The sequence below is a fragment of the Aplysia californica genome, unplaced genomic scaffold (assembly GCF_000002075.1).
Source record: "Aplysia californica isolate F4 #8 unplaced genomic scaffold, AplCal3.0 scaffold00450, whole genome shotgun sequence".
In the NCBI taxonomy this organism is placed as follows: Eukaryota; Metazoa; Mollusca; class Gastropoda; order Aplysiida; family Aplysiidae; genus Aplysia; species Aplysia californica.
In genome coordinates, this window is record NW_004797720.1 from 629006 (window position 1) to 644910 (window position 15905).

Genomic DNA, 15905 nt, shown 5'->3' on the forward strand with positions numbered 1-15905 from the left:
TGTGTGCATGATCATTATTTTTTTAAAATCCTGAAGTATCACATCAAGGATTCCAAGGTGTAGTCCAAGTCTACACTCCCCCTCCCCCCGTAAGTTTCAAAAGACGCTTCAACCAGTGTGCATGAATTTAAGCTGACCCCGTCAACAGACGGGGCCTGACGCACACGGAACTCGCACGCTGAAGTCATGTGATGCGAACACACAATTGAAACGGTTTTACAGACGGGTCTTGATGACGGGACCGACTAACCAGAACTTGGGCAAGGCTTGTTTTGAAAGCAACAGCAGAACTATGAATAATATTGATCATTTGTATGTCACAATTGAAAGTTATCAAGCTATCATCGGAGAATTCTGAGTGTTCAGTTTTTCGTTTTAGTAGAGGTTTTACGGCGCTCGCAACTGCATACGGTCATATGAGCGCCAGAAGATTAGAGGTGTTACAAGAGAGTCACAAACATAAAAATAAGAAGGGGAGATAAGGACGATAGATGTTTCATAGGAAAGAAGAAGCAAACCACACCAGAGAACCCGCCAACCACCCACAAAAACAAAAAGAAAAGAGAGAATGCTTGAATGAGGAAGAAAATAACAGGAAAAAATAACACTGATTAACAAACACACACACACATTTTTATACAAAATAAAACAATTCAGAACACATCCGATGCATTTTGATTTATTCACATAATCATGGAATCAATCAGTCTACTGCAACCTTTGTGACAGAACAAATCTTTTCACTGAGATAAAACATTAAAATATCTAAAAATAACTATTAATCCATCCCTATAGCTGAACTTTTGAACCCTTCACTTAAAATACAAAATTAAGTGTTTGAAGACTAGAGGCATATTTTGTTCTTACGCAGAATTTCTGCCACATGCACTGAAACCGTGGCAGACTTTCAAATGGAGACCACACCCTGAAGAAAAGAGAAGTTAAAAAAGGAAAAAGAACCATAGTATTGTAAAAAATAGAAGAAAACAATGAAAAAAAACAAACCCAAGCAAGCAGACCCCCCCCCCCCCCCCCCCCTTCCTCAAAGACATCAGCATTTTGATAGACACCATGCATAGAATACTGGACACAATAGACCTTTACAGAGACTATACATACATGCTGAGCAAGGTACGATAAAGTTCAGTACATTGCAGGTTCCATGTAATTATATAGGCTACAAGCTTACCAATGTTGTGCCTTTAGTGCTTCTTTCCCTCGACATATCTATTTCAAACCTCACCATACGAGGCATTTATCCTATCATCTTTTAAAGAATCAATTTCCTCGCAAACTTGCTTCTTAGACTATCATTGATGGCAGAATAAATATGCAACCTTTGAAGGTAAAAGAATGAAAAGATAGATGTAATACAACAGAGGATATCATTGCACACTGTCACCTGTAACCACACATCCTTCATGATCCAGTCACTCCACCGATATTACAAATACACAAGTATGTACTGACAACAAACTGGCAGCTCAATCCTCTTCACCATCTTCCTCTTCACCATCTTCCTCGCCGCCTTTTTTCTCACCCTTGCCTTCTCCCTCCTCGTCATCTTCATCCTCATCTCCCTCCTCCTCAGAATCATCGTCTCCAGCTCTTTCCTGGTTGGCCTCCTCCAGTTTCAGCAGCTGTTTCTCCAGTTCAATCTCATCAATGTCAGAGACAACACGAGCCTGAGGACGTTAGAGAAAGGAGAAAAAAAAGGTTAAGATCTGTTTATCTTACATGAACAACAAATACTGCTGAGAAAGTTTTCAACTTTTTTGGTCCTCTCTGATGCAACAGGTCCTACAGATCGAAAAAAATGTAGACTAGCACAGGTAACACAGAAGAACAACTTTTAGAGCATTATTGGCTTTTTGTTGAGAATACAATAGTGATCGAACTGTACATAAAAAAGGTATAAATCGGTTTCACCGTCTCAGGGATGTAAACGGGCACTAAAAAAAAACAAACCCAGAAGAAAAACATGGTACTAATGCCACAACCACAGGTGGGAGCCTTTATGGGGTGGTGGGAGCCTTTATGGGGTGGTGGGAGCCTTTATGGGGTGGTGGGAGCCTTTATGGGGTGGTGGGAGCCTTTATGGGGTGGTGGGAGTGTCCAGGAGGCATACTTTCCCTTTTATTGCTTCTTTTCCTTCTGACAATATCTTTAGTTGATAACTAACCTCTCCATCTTGTGCACTTTTGCTATTCCGAAATCTTTCAAACATCACACATGCAGGGGCACAGCCACAGCATGGGAAACTATCGTGTGTATCGGCATCGACCGGCTCACCAGCACTTCCATATTTTATCTCAGAAAGCTAACTCCTCTTTGTTTTTTTTTCCTGATTTAGTTGCACTTACTAGAAATTCGCTGTGGGCATCTTTTGTTAAAAGGGATTGCCATTCCAATATGAAACTTGGCAAGCATTAGTGTTTTGTTTTTTTTTACTACTGGCACGACGAATTTCTCAACAGCTTTCCGATTTTTTCCTTGGAAAACTTTGGAAACTTCAGACCTTTAAAATCATTGACGTCTATCGATATTTTCCTACGAAAATCTTGTTGTGAAAAAAGAAGTCTTGTCAGCACTGAACATTATGTGTGTGATGGGAGAATAAACAGTGGATGTGTGTTTCCATGCCAAGTTACTGTGCTAGAAGGACTTTACGACTATTATAGTTATAATAATATTAATATTATGTACAAGACGAATGCACAACGTAATTCAGTCACATTAAATTGGAGAAACTTTTAAAAAACTTTTTCACTTTTATTGATTTCTTCCCCTCTCTCTCCTTTTATTATTGTTTTTTTTTTTTCAAAGCAGGAAGGGTTAACAAATCTGAAATAAGAGGAAATCCGGAACATATATATCCCTGCAGTTTGAAACACCAAGTAAAACCATCTCTGTCAGAGTTTTATATAAAAAACCCAACCAACAACCCATTTCCCATCTAAGTCACTTCAACAGTACAGAAATACAGAGGTTTTCTCCTGAAAACACTTGGCATAACAACCCGATCGGTCTAAGAACACGCTTATCATAACCATGTAACAATTTTCTCTCTCTATACTTCGTATGGCTTTTCACACACACACACACACACACAAAAAAAAAAAAAGAACCAAAAACACTGAGTTGGGGCAAAAAACTTTTTTGAGCTTCTATACCATAGGCCTACTTTGCATGGATTGGTTGAAGGGAGAGAGGTTGGCATGGACTAGTGGGTGACATAATCTACACACTTTATACCCTCTCACACAGAACGTTTCTATATACACGCATGTGAGTCATGCTGAGCAGGTCAGTCATTCAGAGACTTTTGACTGGTGCAATCACTTAAATTGACCCCTTAACACGGTCAAAGTATACGACTGTCCTATTCATAGTCACCCTTTCCCTTCTCTGATGCAGTGTTGTGACTGGAGCTGTTTCATTTCACAATTTCAACATGCAACGAAACAATAGAGACACCATCATGCTAGAACCCCCCTGGTTCTCACTTGCACCCAAAAACAAGGCACATCTCAATATAAAGCAAAAATCTCTGATCTTCTCTTGGGCACCAGTATTATCTGTGGGTAATTATTCCTTTATAGAATAAACATAGGAAGAATCTGAGTTGTGCCCCTTTAAATCCCACTAAGAACCTGCTTCTTCCGTCTCTCAATGACCAGGTTCTCAGGTGGAGACCATTGTACTACTACAAGTATAACTTTAATGTCAAAGAAATATCTCTGGTTACCTCTTTCTGGAGATTGAAGACTCCTTTAGCTGCTGTGATCTCAGCCTTGATGGCATCCAGGGCTTTGTTGAGTCTTTCCAACCCTTCGTTTCTCTCCAAAGTGCTCGTTGTCACCACATACAGAGGAGGAGCTATCAAGTTGATCTGAAAAGTTCATCAATTGTTTCATGTAAGCTTCACCCTTCTTAGGAAAACAAGTAGACAATGAGAGAGATGAGACCAAAAGGTGACAGACTTTGACAACATGAAAGGCCTGAGGCAAAATGCAAACTGTTGATCTACACAGAATAATATCCAAACCAGCTAAAAAATTAATTTGCTTTGAAGGAGACTTTCTAGAAGACTTTAAAAAAATATTTTAAACATTTTTTTAGTAGAGGGTTTTACGACACTCGCAACTGAGGTCATATATGCAGGGTTCCTGCCATGAACTTCCCATCAAATTCAAGGAGGTTTCAAGGAGAAATTTTTAAAATTCAAGGAGATTTGGTCAACTATTTTCGATAGGCCTACACTTGTCCGAAAGGAATCATAATTATCAAAGTTTCGATTTTCCTACAAAAACTGTTCCCAGGGTGACTGTCAACCCGGCTTCTCAATTTTCCAGCTCATCCATTCTCCAGGGGCACGTTACATAACAATGACAGTGCATGCTCCATTTATATTTTATATAGAATATATACACACACACGTGTGCATGCATGCATGTAGGTACATTATATCAAGTCAACAACATGTCAGTGTGGCACTGGGATACTGTGACTTAGGTATTTCAGTCTGTTCTTATTTATATTTTCCCCTCATCATAATCACCTAAATAAACTATTTAAAAAATGAATCTTGCTTTGAGCCTGAGAAAAGGCCTAGAACCAGAATATCCACTGTCAAGAACCACTTTGGGTGTCAGGTTTATATAATAAACGTGAAAGACAAAAATTATTGCTGTAACTCAAAGTAGAGTAATAACATGAATGGCTCAAGTAGACCTATTCAGAGTGAGAGGAGTAAGAACTGTGGGAAGGCAAGATGCAGTGACACTGAAAATCTGCGAAACTTGAACAGAAAGCTAAAATATAAAATATACAATACATATAATTTACTATCACCTACCCAATGAAAAGGGAACCCTTTAGTTAAAAAACACGGCTTACAAGGTTTGAGTGTGACAGAATTATTGTGGAAAACCCCCCCCCAACAAAACAAGAAATATTCCTACCTTGATTGGCATGTTCTCTGTTGACATTTCCAAGCCTTTCTTCAGTGCACTTTTTACTGCGTCAACTCCATCATAATATGTGCATTCGACATCGATATCTGACCAAAAAAAAATATAAAAAATTCAGAAATAGAAAGCCACATTTAATTAATCACCACTATTTCCATTTAATATACAGCTGAATCCGAGAAGGCAGAAATTTCAGCTGTTAATCAAACAGACTACAATGTATTAATAATAATAATAATAATAATAGATAGCATTTGTATAGCGCATACCCCCGCTCAACAGCAGGCTCTATGCGCTTTACACTATATTATTACCCCAGCAGACCATAGAACGCTCCGAAACATTCTCAGCTTCCCGGGAAGCATACAGTGCAAGCAGCTGATTAAGCGCTCAAACACTGACAAACTGACAAGATCTTTTGCTTCTATAGCCGGGTACCCATTCCCACCTGGGTGAAGTGGGGAAAATTCGTGTAAAGTGCCTTTCCCAAGGACACAACGTCGGGCCCCTGAAGGGATTCGAACCCACGACCTTACGGTTGCGAGTCCGAGAGCCTAACCACTAGGCCACCGACGCCAATATTCAATAAGATAGCAACCTATGCAATAAGATAGCAACCTATGCAATAAGACAGCAACCTATTCAATAAGATAGCAACCTATGCAATAAGATAGCAACCTATGCAATAAGATAGCAACATATGCAATAAGACAGCAACCTATTCAATAAGACAGCAACCTATGCAATAAGATAGCAACCTATTCAACAAGATTACATATTCAATAAGATAGCAACCTATTCAATTAGATAGCAACCTATTCAATAAGATAGCAACATATTCAATAAGATAGCAACCTATGCAATAAGATAGCAACCTATTCAATAAGACAGCAACCTATTCAATAAGACAGCAACCTATTCAACGCTAAAACATTTGTACTGAATGTCAGATGTCAGGAACAATGAGAGGTTATTTTCCAAAAGCTGTTCCTACAGCAGGTAGGCAACTTTGCAGTCTTTTTAACAGTAGTATTTACTTCCTATCAAACAGCTGATTTCTACACGAATGAGTCCCAATGATATTAACAAGGAGTAAAAGAACTTCCTCAGCTGGCAAAAGGTTAGTTTAGCTTTAGTAGAGTTTTTACGGTGCTACCAACTCTATCAGGTCATATGAGTGTCAAGGGGAGGATGTCAATAGAGAAATCTTTACAGGGAATCAGGCTTACTCTGCTCACCTCTCTAGCTTCAAATGCACAAAGTCTGCTTCGACTATCAAGGCACCCCGGAAATAGCAGTTCACAAGAGTGACAAACATACAAAAGAAGTAGAGGAAAAATGACGATACTAAGGATTAGGAAAGAAAAAGCAGAGGTTCCCTGTTGCAGTGCAGGCACAGTTATGAGCATGACAATGAATCAGCCCCATTTACAATTCTACTGTGCATAAGACATGTTAATGTCCCCCCCCCCCCCCTTTGGGAATGGTCTGAAGACACTTCAGTCAGTAGCACCGCCGCAGGGGGTTCGGGAAAAGGTCCATGGCAAAGGTTCGAGATTTTTTCATAACTCGACAGTCTCTAATAAAGTCTGAAAAAGGTACAAAATCTTACCTGCTCTTATTTTCATTTGCTGTGGAGTCAGTCTCCTACAAATGTTGTCATATAAACATTTCTTTGTGTCCTCATCAATGTCACACTCATCCAAAACATTTGGGTTTCTGTGAGGAAGAAAAAAACCCAACAACAAAGCTAACAACATGCACTATAGATGAAAACTACATAGCTTTTTGTTGCTTAAACTGTCATTTCCTTCAGGTGCTGGATCTGAGAACAACACCAACTGTTTAATGCTTCATTCCTAATTGAAGACTGCTGCAGCCAAGATGGGGGTGAATATTGCAGTAACACATTATTATTTCCTTTATTCACTTGCCTGGGTGTGACACACACGAGACAGATCAGAACAAAGTTTAATAGTAAAATTGAGTGAGACAGGTGGTCAAATCCAAAAAGATACACATAAGAACTTTAACAGAAATGGAGTACTAATTTGTCATGTTAACAAAACAGGATGAAATAAGACCAAAAATGTTTAGAACTCACTGCACAGCATGCTTGAAGGCCTCATAAGAAAAGCCAGGTTTGCTGTACTTTTCATCAAAGAACCAAGCTGTTTTCTCATACAACTCCTCAAGCCTCTCATCAGTTTTGTAACCCATCAGTTCACCTACATGCCTGAGGATGCTGTTTACCTGTCAAAAAAGAAGCATTTAAATATGACACATTTTTTTGTTTCAACAGTTTGAAAAGTATGTGAGAAACACACACACACATATATATATATACAATATATATACATTACATATATATGCAGTCCTTTAATTCAATCTTATCTTTGGTTTCTTTGATAGTAAAATTTTTGGAAAAATATAATGTGTATCCCAACATTTTATCCTGATATGGGCATAACATTACCTTGATTCCTCATAGTTAGAAAAAGTTCCATTTTTCTTCGATTCAGTTTTATCCATCTGTCATAAAGTATTTTTCACAAGCTGAAAATGAGTTGTCATGTAAATGAAGTGAGCATTCTGTTTGATCTCATTGGGGTATTGAAAAATATTAAAATGTTCTCCTAGTTTATTTCATTATTAATTAACTTGAAAGTAAACCACAGTAATAGGAAACAACATAGAGATAAATTGTCATCAACCAACAATTAAACTTACAGCAAGAGGTCTTGAAAATAAAATAGTAAAGAAAGATATATGCTGTAATAGGCAAACAAGTGGACACAAAATGGGAAACATTGGTGGCTGTGGTTCAAAGAGATTCAACACGGGCATAAAATAGACACAAAACACTCATTGCATTCACTTACTGCTTTGGCCTTTGCAAATTTCTCTTCACATTTAATCACTTCCTCGGGAGACACTCTTCTTTTTGACAGATCGATGTATCCTGAAAAGACATACAGCAGTACAAAAATATAGGTCACACTCAGTCACAATAACATAAATCAGTAAAAGTAAAATACCACGGAAACATAAAAAAAAATTAAAAAATTATAGTATCATTTACAGAACCCTTGTAGCTAAGTTTAACCACATAAAAAAAACTTTTCACCCCTGTACTATGGCAGCTATCTTCTAACACGTACAAAAGATAATCCTTTCTAAGCTACTTATACACTGTCACAAATCTGTTTTTTTTTTGTTTTTTTTACTGTGCACTATATGATAAACCCTATAAAAAACATGAATCATTTCTAAATAGGCCTACTTTCCGACCATCTCCTCCAATATCTCTTGTTAACCCTCATCCTGCGGGAGCCGGGTTTATGTAGCCCGATAAGCCTATTTCGGCACCTCGCCTGCGTTCTGGTCCCGAGTCAGTGTAGCTCCTGGCTCAGCGCACGCGCAGCGCGCATCCTCTTACGTGTCATTCGGGTCCCGAGTCGGATCCCCATTCACGCAGGTCAAGTGTGTGTGCGTCAGTCTGCTTGAGTTTGTGTGCGTTTGTGGCCTTCTTCTAGAACCACCTGCATTGGTTCGTAATCGAGGCATACGTCTCATTCAAAACATGCCAAGTTGATAGCTCTAGATGTTCGTCCAATGAAATTATAGAAGAAATTGACCCACTTAGACATGAGGAGCTCGAAAGGATAGTCAGGAAACAAGACTTCCATTTTTCTATACAAAACATTTCAAATGAGCTTGATTTTGTATGAAATGATACTATCTGATAAAAGATGAGCTTGTTTAATAGTTTTGAATACCCTTGTGTAGGTACAAAGAACAATTTGAGTGTAAAACATTCGGAAATTGACCTAAATTATCCCTTTTCGAACCTCAGGTCATTCATAACAACAAGAGCGTCCAGAAAGGTTATTCAAATGGGCGTAACTACTCGTAATGTCTTATCAGCTTGTGAGAGGGGGTTATTCATGTGTTTGTAACACTTTATAAATAGAATACTATGAAGGATAGAGCGTTATTTTCATCATCAGTTAACACACTCCCGCGGTATTCATGGCGAAAACACACGTTTCCCGGTGCGCGCGCTGTACACCAACAGTACACACTGAGTGACCCCGGCGGCCTGCCCGGCGAGTCCGACGTAATCGGTTGCTGATAAGATACGCATCTGGGCACAGACGCAGGATAAGAGTTAACTTTATAATATTAAAAAAACTGCTCCAAAACTTCGGATTTATTAAAGAACAAACTGGCTAACTCAGCTTGAATTTGACACACACATAATAATATCATAGAAAGTATTCAGTAATAAAGCAGAAAATTCCTCCAAAGGAGCTACCTTTATCTTTGTCAACTCTGATGACGACAACACATTCACTGCGTCCGACACGTATAAGCTTGTTGATTGAACGAATTCTTCTTCTCGACAATTCGCTGAGCAGGATCATGCCTTCAATATCATTGTACTCCAGAAGGCGACCATACGCTCCCATCTCTGCGATGGAGCGCACATTTACCATCACTACATCTTCCACTTCTGGGAACTTGTTCTTGTAAAAGCGACATGTCAGCACCATTTTGACTAATATCAATGCCACATGAAATCTGAGGATGAGAAACATAAAACGTTTTAATGTTGTCAACATAGCCCACTCTTATGACCTTACTCAGTTGCAAGCACCGTAAAACTCTAACCAAACCAAAAATCTGAACAAAGTGCATCTGATATTGTTGCTTTTCCCCTTCCTTTCTATACTATAAAACTATAATTCGACAATTTTGCAGGGAGACATTATAGCAGGAAAAATAAAAGTAATCTCCACACATTTCTCTCACAATAAATCTCAATCTCTTTCACTATTGTCATTTACAAACAAAGTGCACCTGTGGTCTATAGATGAAGGAAAGGCAATGTTGGGCCCGTGATTGGATTCTAATCCCTGACCTTATGGCTGCAAGCCTGAGACCCTAACCACCAGGCCACCGACAACACGATAGTAAGTGAACAATCTCAACAGATTCCACCTCAGCTATTTGGAGCATCAGCAAAATGACAGTGCAACAGAATACACGTTCACAAGTACATACTTCGTAACTTCATAATTAATAACTATGACAACCAGTAAGTCAAGATAATGAATATAGGAGAAATTATAATATGAATGATCTACCCTATTCAGTTACATCAAAGGTCTTAGATTGCTGAGATACTGTATAGGCCTACTGTTTTAGTAAGTTTTACAGCACTTGCAGCATAATTAGGTCATAGAAGTTCTGATGACTAAAGATGTTAAAAGAGAGTTAATTACTAATAATTATATAGACAGCACCTCTTTATATTACTCATGCACAAAAATCGAGATTTTTCAGGTCTTTTAGAATTCAGATGCCCATGCAAAAATGCAGAGAGATTCGCCACAATGAGGCCGACAAGTTGTCCATTTGGTGTTGTCCGGACTATAGTAAATCAGTACAGCAGAACAAGTGAACATAGTGTGTAGTTGCTCAGCTGGACCCCATCACTTTATCGATCAACATTTGGGCTAAGGAACCCACTACGAAGTCCACATAACTTGCAAACTCATTGGTCACTATTTATCACCATGTCCTGTCATTTACTACGTCATAAACCATTTAAGGAACACTGAAATTTTCCATTAAAGAAGGTCGGGCTCTGCCTTGAACCTGCACTGGGGTGGGGGGTGGTGGCCAGACATGCCTATGCTTCAGATTTAGCACTTGGTCGATCTCCGGTTTTGATCAAAATATCCCCCCCCCCCCCCCTGAAATTTCTGGCTGAGCCCCTACAACGACACCCAGTATTGTTAGGCCAGACCCAAAACCGGGGATCAACCGAGTGCTACATCTGAAGTACTGAAGCATAGGCATGTCACTGGCCACCCCCCCCCCCCCCCCCCCACACATACATTTTCGAACCACCTAAATATGAAAGTAGTATTATTTTAAGTGTTATTTATGCGATTATTATTATTATAATTTCTGACATGTCAATGTTATCTCAGTAGTTAATAGTTCAGTAAACTTAAGGCAATGCTATAGCAATGACAATGAAAAATTAAATTTTCATCCAAATTGCTTTAAAATGGGCTTAAATGAAAATAGAGTAAATTCTAAAAACTATGGTTTTTAAATTTTTAAAATCCATTGATAATAAAAAAAGTTATTGGGATTTTTGTTTGCAAAATGTTGGAGGACCTTCATGTAGGAAAAAATTGCCAAAATGTGGGACATGTTTTGATGTATTTTGAGGAAAAACTGTTCATAAGTAATGAATTGGAGCATATGAATGAAACTTGGCATCTCCATGTGATTTTTAGTGCAGAATCTAGTTCTGCTATCACTTTTTCTATGTCTTTATTACTTTGGATCTTAAAGACTGATATTTGCGAGAAATTTGTTGAATTGCGTGACATCGTTTTTACCGCGACGCGATCACCCCTTCTAAAACTCAGTAAAGCGCTATCGGGAAAACCCGCGATGTAGTCATCGCAGACCTATTTTGTTATAGGCAGCCAATCACATGCCGCCTAGCGATCCGGCACCTCGCGCTTTGAATGCGTGATCTAGTTTCCAGCTCTAGTGTTTTATCAATGGATGGGTGGTTATTTTAAGTTGGTACGTAAAATCTACTAAACGCAGAGATCTGAAATTTTACAGAAATAAAGAAGACATGTGGGGCGCTTGTGTGGTCGGCGATCAACCCGCAGCTCCGCTTAGTTTTCGAACCGTAGAGGAAATTCGCACAAACACGGCAATATCTCCAGTTCTAGTAATCGTACGGGATTGTACGCTGGCATGTCGTTAGTTTAACTTTTCCTCTGATTGGTTGCCGAGTTTCATTTATTTTCGTCCAGGAGTTTTCCCGTAACTATACTTAGAAGAGAGTCACTTCTGATTCCGAGCGGCCCAAAAATTACCCCTCGCGCGGAGGCCGATTGTGGCATTGCTAAATGTTAATAGTTCAGTAAATTTAAGCCAATGTTTTTGGAGTTATTTCTGGTTTGTAAATTAAGTAATCTAACCATGGTGATAAAGGAAAAAGTGACAGCAATTTGAAACATATGCATGCGCTCTCAAAGACTGTAAAGAAAGAAATTTTACTATATGTTATATATATATCACAATTACTAGATCTAAATAGTCAATCTAAATAAACCTACTGTTACCCACTAATCGCTGGACTGAAAACAACTCAGTCTTGCAGCACATGCAGTTAGTTCAAAAAAAGAAAATAGATTTGAACAAACAAAAAAAACCCACACAGTAAACTACCGTTCTTGTTCAAATAAAAAATCCCAGTGCAGACTGTAATAGTATACAGTATATAGAAAACGCCTCTTTACATTTGTCGCATATTCACGAAAATCAAGATTTTAAAAGTTTTTTAAAAATTCAGAAGCACATGCAAAAAATCAAGGCAATTCGCCACTTAATTTCAGTGTAATGAGGTCGACAAGATGTCCAGACCATACTTGTTGACGTCCATCGTGTTTTGCGCTTTGTAATTTGTTGTTTGATTGCTTTTTTATCATTTTTGAATGGCTCACTCTATTTATACAAGTAGCTTTATATTTATCAGGCGTGTAAATGACTGGTGATAAAATGTCTGAAATTTTTTCGACAGTTGACTACAAGTGCACCACAAACGATCTGGATCGAAACGGACGATCATCTGCACTGCCTCGCTGAGCTTTGTTTGAACTTGCTTTCGTGCATAGGCCTACACAGTACAGCTACTCTTAGTCTTCTTCTCAATTTACAGTGTACAGCATCAGAATTAAATCTGGGCGGAAGAAGGGCGCTGGACAATCCCGGACGAACCTAACAGTCTGCAAGTTGCAAAGAAAATAGATCTAACCCAAGTAGTCGGCAGGCTGCTGCCGTGTTGCCACCATGAATGACAACAAAGTGGGAATCCCTCAATAACTTCAAACAAGATGGCTGTTATTATAAAATTCGGCCAATGGTGCTGAGTTGTCATTCTCTAATTATCCGCTTTTCACACAGTTCAAGGCATTCAAGCAGTCGGCGATGAAACCTCCTACTCCTAGTCCTAGTCCTAGTGACGTAGCAGTATCATTGCCCGGCCGTGGGCCCGCCGCTACAGATCTAGTTTACTGGCGAGGGATGCCCTGAAAGACGACAAAATAGATGGCAGAAATATTTGGGCCAATCGCAGAGGTGGGCAAGGTGCTCGCTGTAGCTTCATGTGTCTATAGAAATCTAGTAAGCTACAGTAGTTACAATTTATAAAGTAAAAGTAATTAGTAAAGCCACAAGCCGGTGTCGAGAGTGAGAGTGAGTATCAATATGCGAGCAATTCACCTGCACAATATTATTCTGATTAAAAGTGAATAGATCTAATTAATAACTATCTCCTTTTCTGGTTATCTGGCAATATGTTAAGAATAATTACAGCAAGCTGCACACACCATGCGGCTATCATGATCATCGACTGACGCAATGTGTGTACTTACCTAGTTCCTGTCAGCCATTAACGTCGTAGTCGATTGGAGTGGCCAGTGACGGTACGCCGCGTTTTGAAGTCAAAAACAGTGTACATAGTTGGCGGTTTTTCTGTTCGCCCCCCCCCAATAAAAAAATAACAACAAATAACTAACAAACAACAAGCAAACAAACGTAAAACTTTGTTTCAGTATTTCAGAAACAGTAATGAAAATGCGGATTCACTCTGATTATATTAATGAATAATAATATATTCCTAGGGCCGTTTTGCCCCCATGCAGAGTTTTTCTGAAAGGCGAGGGGATTTATTCAATTAAAAAAAAAAAAAAGGTTTTAAAATGTTTTTCCTTAGGAGGCTTGTTAATTTTTCAGACCAAGTTTATATTTCTCTAAAGAAAAGTATCCTTTTAGAAATACTGAGGAGTTGAGATTGAAATGTGGGCCCCTGGATTTTTCATATTAAATAACCCAGGCTTAGCCCAAGCAATCAGAGATCGCCTATATGCGGCTCACTGATGTGCGCACGTTTAGGGGAGGGGGAGGGGGAGAGGGAGGGGAAGGGGCAGTCTCTGAGGTGCAAACAAGTCAATAGGCCTAGGCCAAGGATGTTAAAGAGCGAACCCTCTTGGCCCAGGCTAATAATATGTTAGGCCAAGGAGTTTACAACCTAGAAAGTCCGTATCACACTCAGAATTTAATTTTTTTTTCTCCCTGTCATTCTATCCATCATCCCGTCAGTTGATCTCAATCTCTCTCTCTCTCTCTCTCTCTCTCTCTCTCTCTCTCTCTCTCTCTCTCTCTCTCTCTCTCTCTCTCTCTCTCTCTCTCTCTCTCTCCTTCTCTCTCTCTTATTTAATTTTCCCCATTCTCCTTCGTTCCTTCCCGAGGCCCGCCCTCCTCTTTCATCCCAGCCCTAGGCTTTCTCAGACTGAGAAAGCCTAGTCCCAGCCCCATCCCCCTTCCTTGCGTGCATTCCCCCACCCCGCCCACCCCCACAACGTGGCGCAGCCCGATATGATGCTATAAAAAAGAAACACCACAGTTCGTGATTTAGACCACAGTCGGCGGCCATATTTGCTCCCCACCTCGGCGTGCTGCTCGTGGCGCCGTGAAGAGAGAGAGGAGGCTCCATTAGTTCTAAGTTCCTTGTGTTAGGCCTAAACTTAGGCCTTCTCAGGAACTGAGAAAGCCTAGGCCTAAACTGAACATCAGATAAATCTAGCACAATATCTGAAAAATCTTTCACCGCAACTTGGCATAATTGTTTTTTTTTGTGTAAAAAGTAAGACTTCCGCTCATGACCTCGTCCACGAACGCCGAATTATATTGCATTTCCGGTGTACAGTGTACACACGCGTTTTATTTTCTATCTGGGCTAATCACAGTATTCACAGAATCCTCTGTGGGGCTAATTCACTAGTCCACTGCCTCTAAGCGGTGTTGATAGGTTACTTAGAGACTTGTAGGTCTTTTTAGCCTTCGCAGCTATTTAGAAACCTCCATTGTTTTGGGTTTGTACGTGACATTGCTTCTGTAAAATACGAGATCTATTCTTCCATTGTCCAGTTGCCCAACCTTGAAAGCAAAATGGGGAAGCCTAACCCTAAACCAAGGGACAGAATTAACAAAGCTGGCCACAGCATGAATCCAGGTTTGTTGTCATTTCACTAGATTCTAGATATAGATCTGCAGAATCTAGTCTACTCGGCCTACCATACACATGCTGTTAAATATTTCAGACTGAAGATCTATCCGGAGTAATCTATCTGCCATTTGGGGGTGGTGCTTTTTCGGTAGTTCCCACCCCTCTTATTTGATTTTGAGCCTAGCCTAGATCTAGATCTAGAATCTAGATCTAGATCTAGATCTAGATCTAGAAATCTAGATCTAGATATATATCTAGATTCTAGATCTACATTGAGATCTGTACGTTTGATGTGCGGCGAGCTAAGGGGAAAATTGAAGAAATTAGAATACCGGACCACTCGTACATTATTGCGTGGGCGTGAGAAAGTGGGGCGGGTGGTTGGGGTGGGGGAGGGGGGATGGGGGGTTCAGGAGGGGGGTCTCCCCCCTGACAAAATTTTAATGAATATATCTACCTGTCCGAGATTCTCCATTCTGAGATATTAAAAACGGGAAAATTATGAATTCGTATGGTTGAGACATAGGCAAAGTCAGTCCGCTGGTCCGGTATTCTTCAATCTTACCGAGCTAAAATATCAAACCTAACTGTGGGTGGTTGGCGGGTGCTCTGGTGCGGTTTGCTCCTTCTTTCCTATCAAACATATATCATCCTTATCTCCCCTCCTTTTTTGTGTTTGTTACTCTCTTGTAGCACCTCTAATCTTCTGGCGCTCATATATGACCTTACATCAGTTGCGAGCGCCGTAAAACCTCTACTTAAAAAAACCCAAAACACCCAATCTAGGTCTAGATCTAGATTAGATATCTAGATTCGAGATC

General features: G+C 39.7%; 1 protein-coding gene across 1 annotated transcript; it reads right to left on the reverse strand.

Moving 5' to 3' along the window:
* Nucleotides 1-663: 663 nt before the first annotated feature.
* Nucleotides 664-13516, reverse strand: LOC101849393 (eukaryotic translation initiation factor 2 subunit 1). The gene is made up of 8 exons (XM_005105060.3): nucleotides 13451-13516; nucleotides 9292-9557; nucleotides 7856-7935; nucleotides 7078-7226; nucleotides 6586-6692; nucleotides 4965-5062; nucleotides 3749-3892; nucleotides 664-1685 (listed from the first exon to the last, which is right to left on the reverse strand). Exons 2-8 carry the CDS (start codon nucleotides 9527-9529, stop codon nucleotides 1485-1487), a joined length of 1017 nt encoding a protein of 338 aa, XP_005105117.1. The 5' UTR covers nucleotides 9530-9557; nucleotides 13451-13516; the 3' UTR covers nucleotides 664-1484.
* Nucleotides 13517-15905: the final 2389 nt, after the last annotated feature.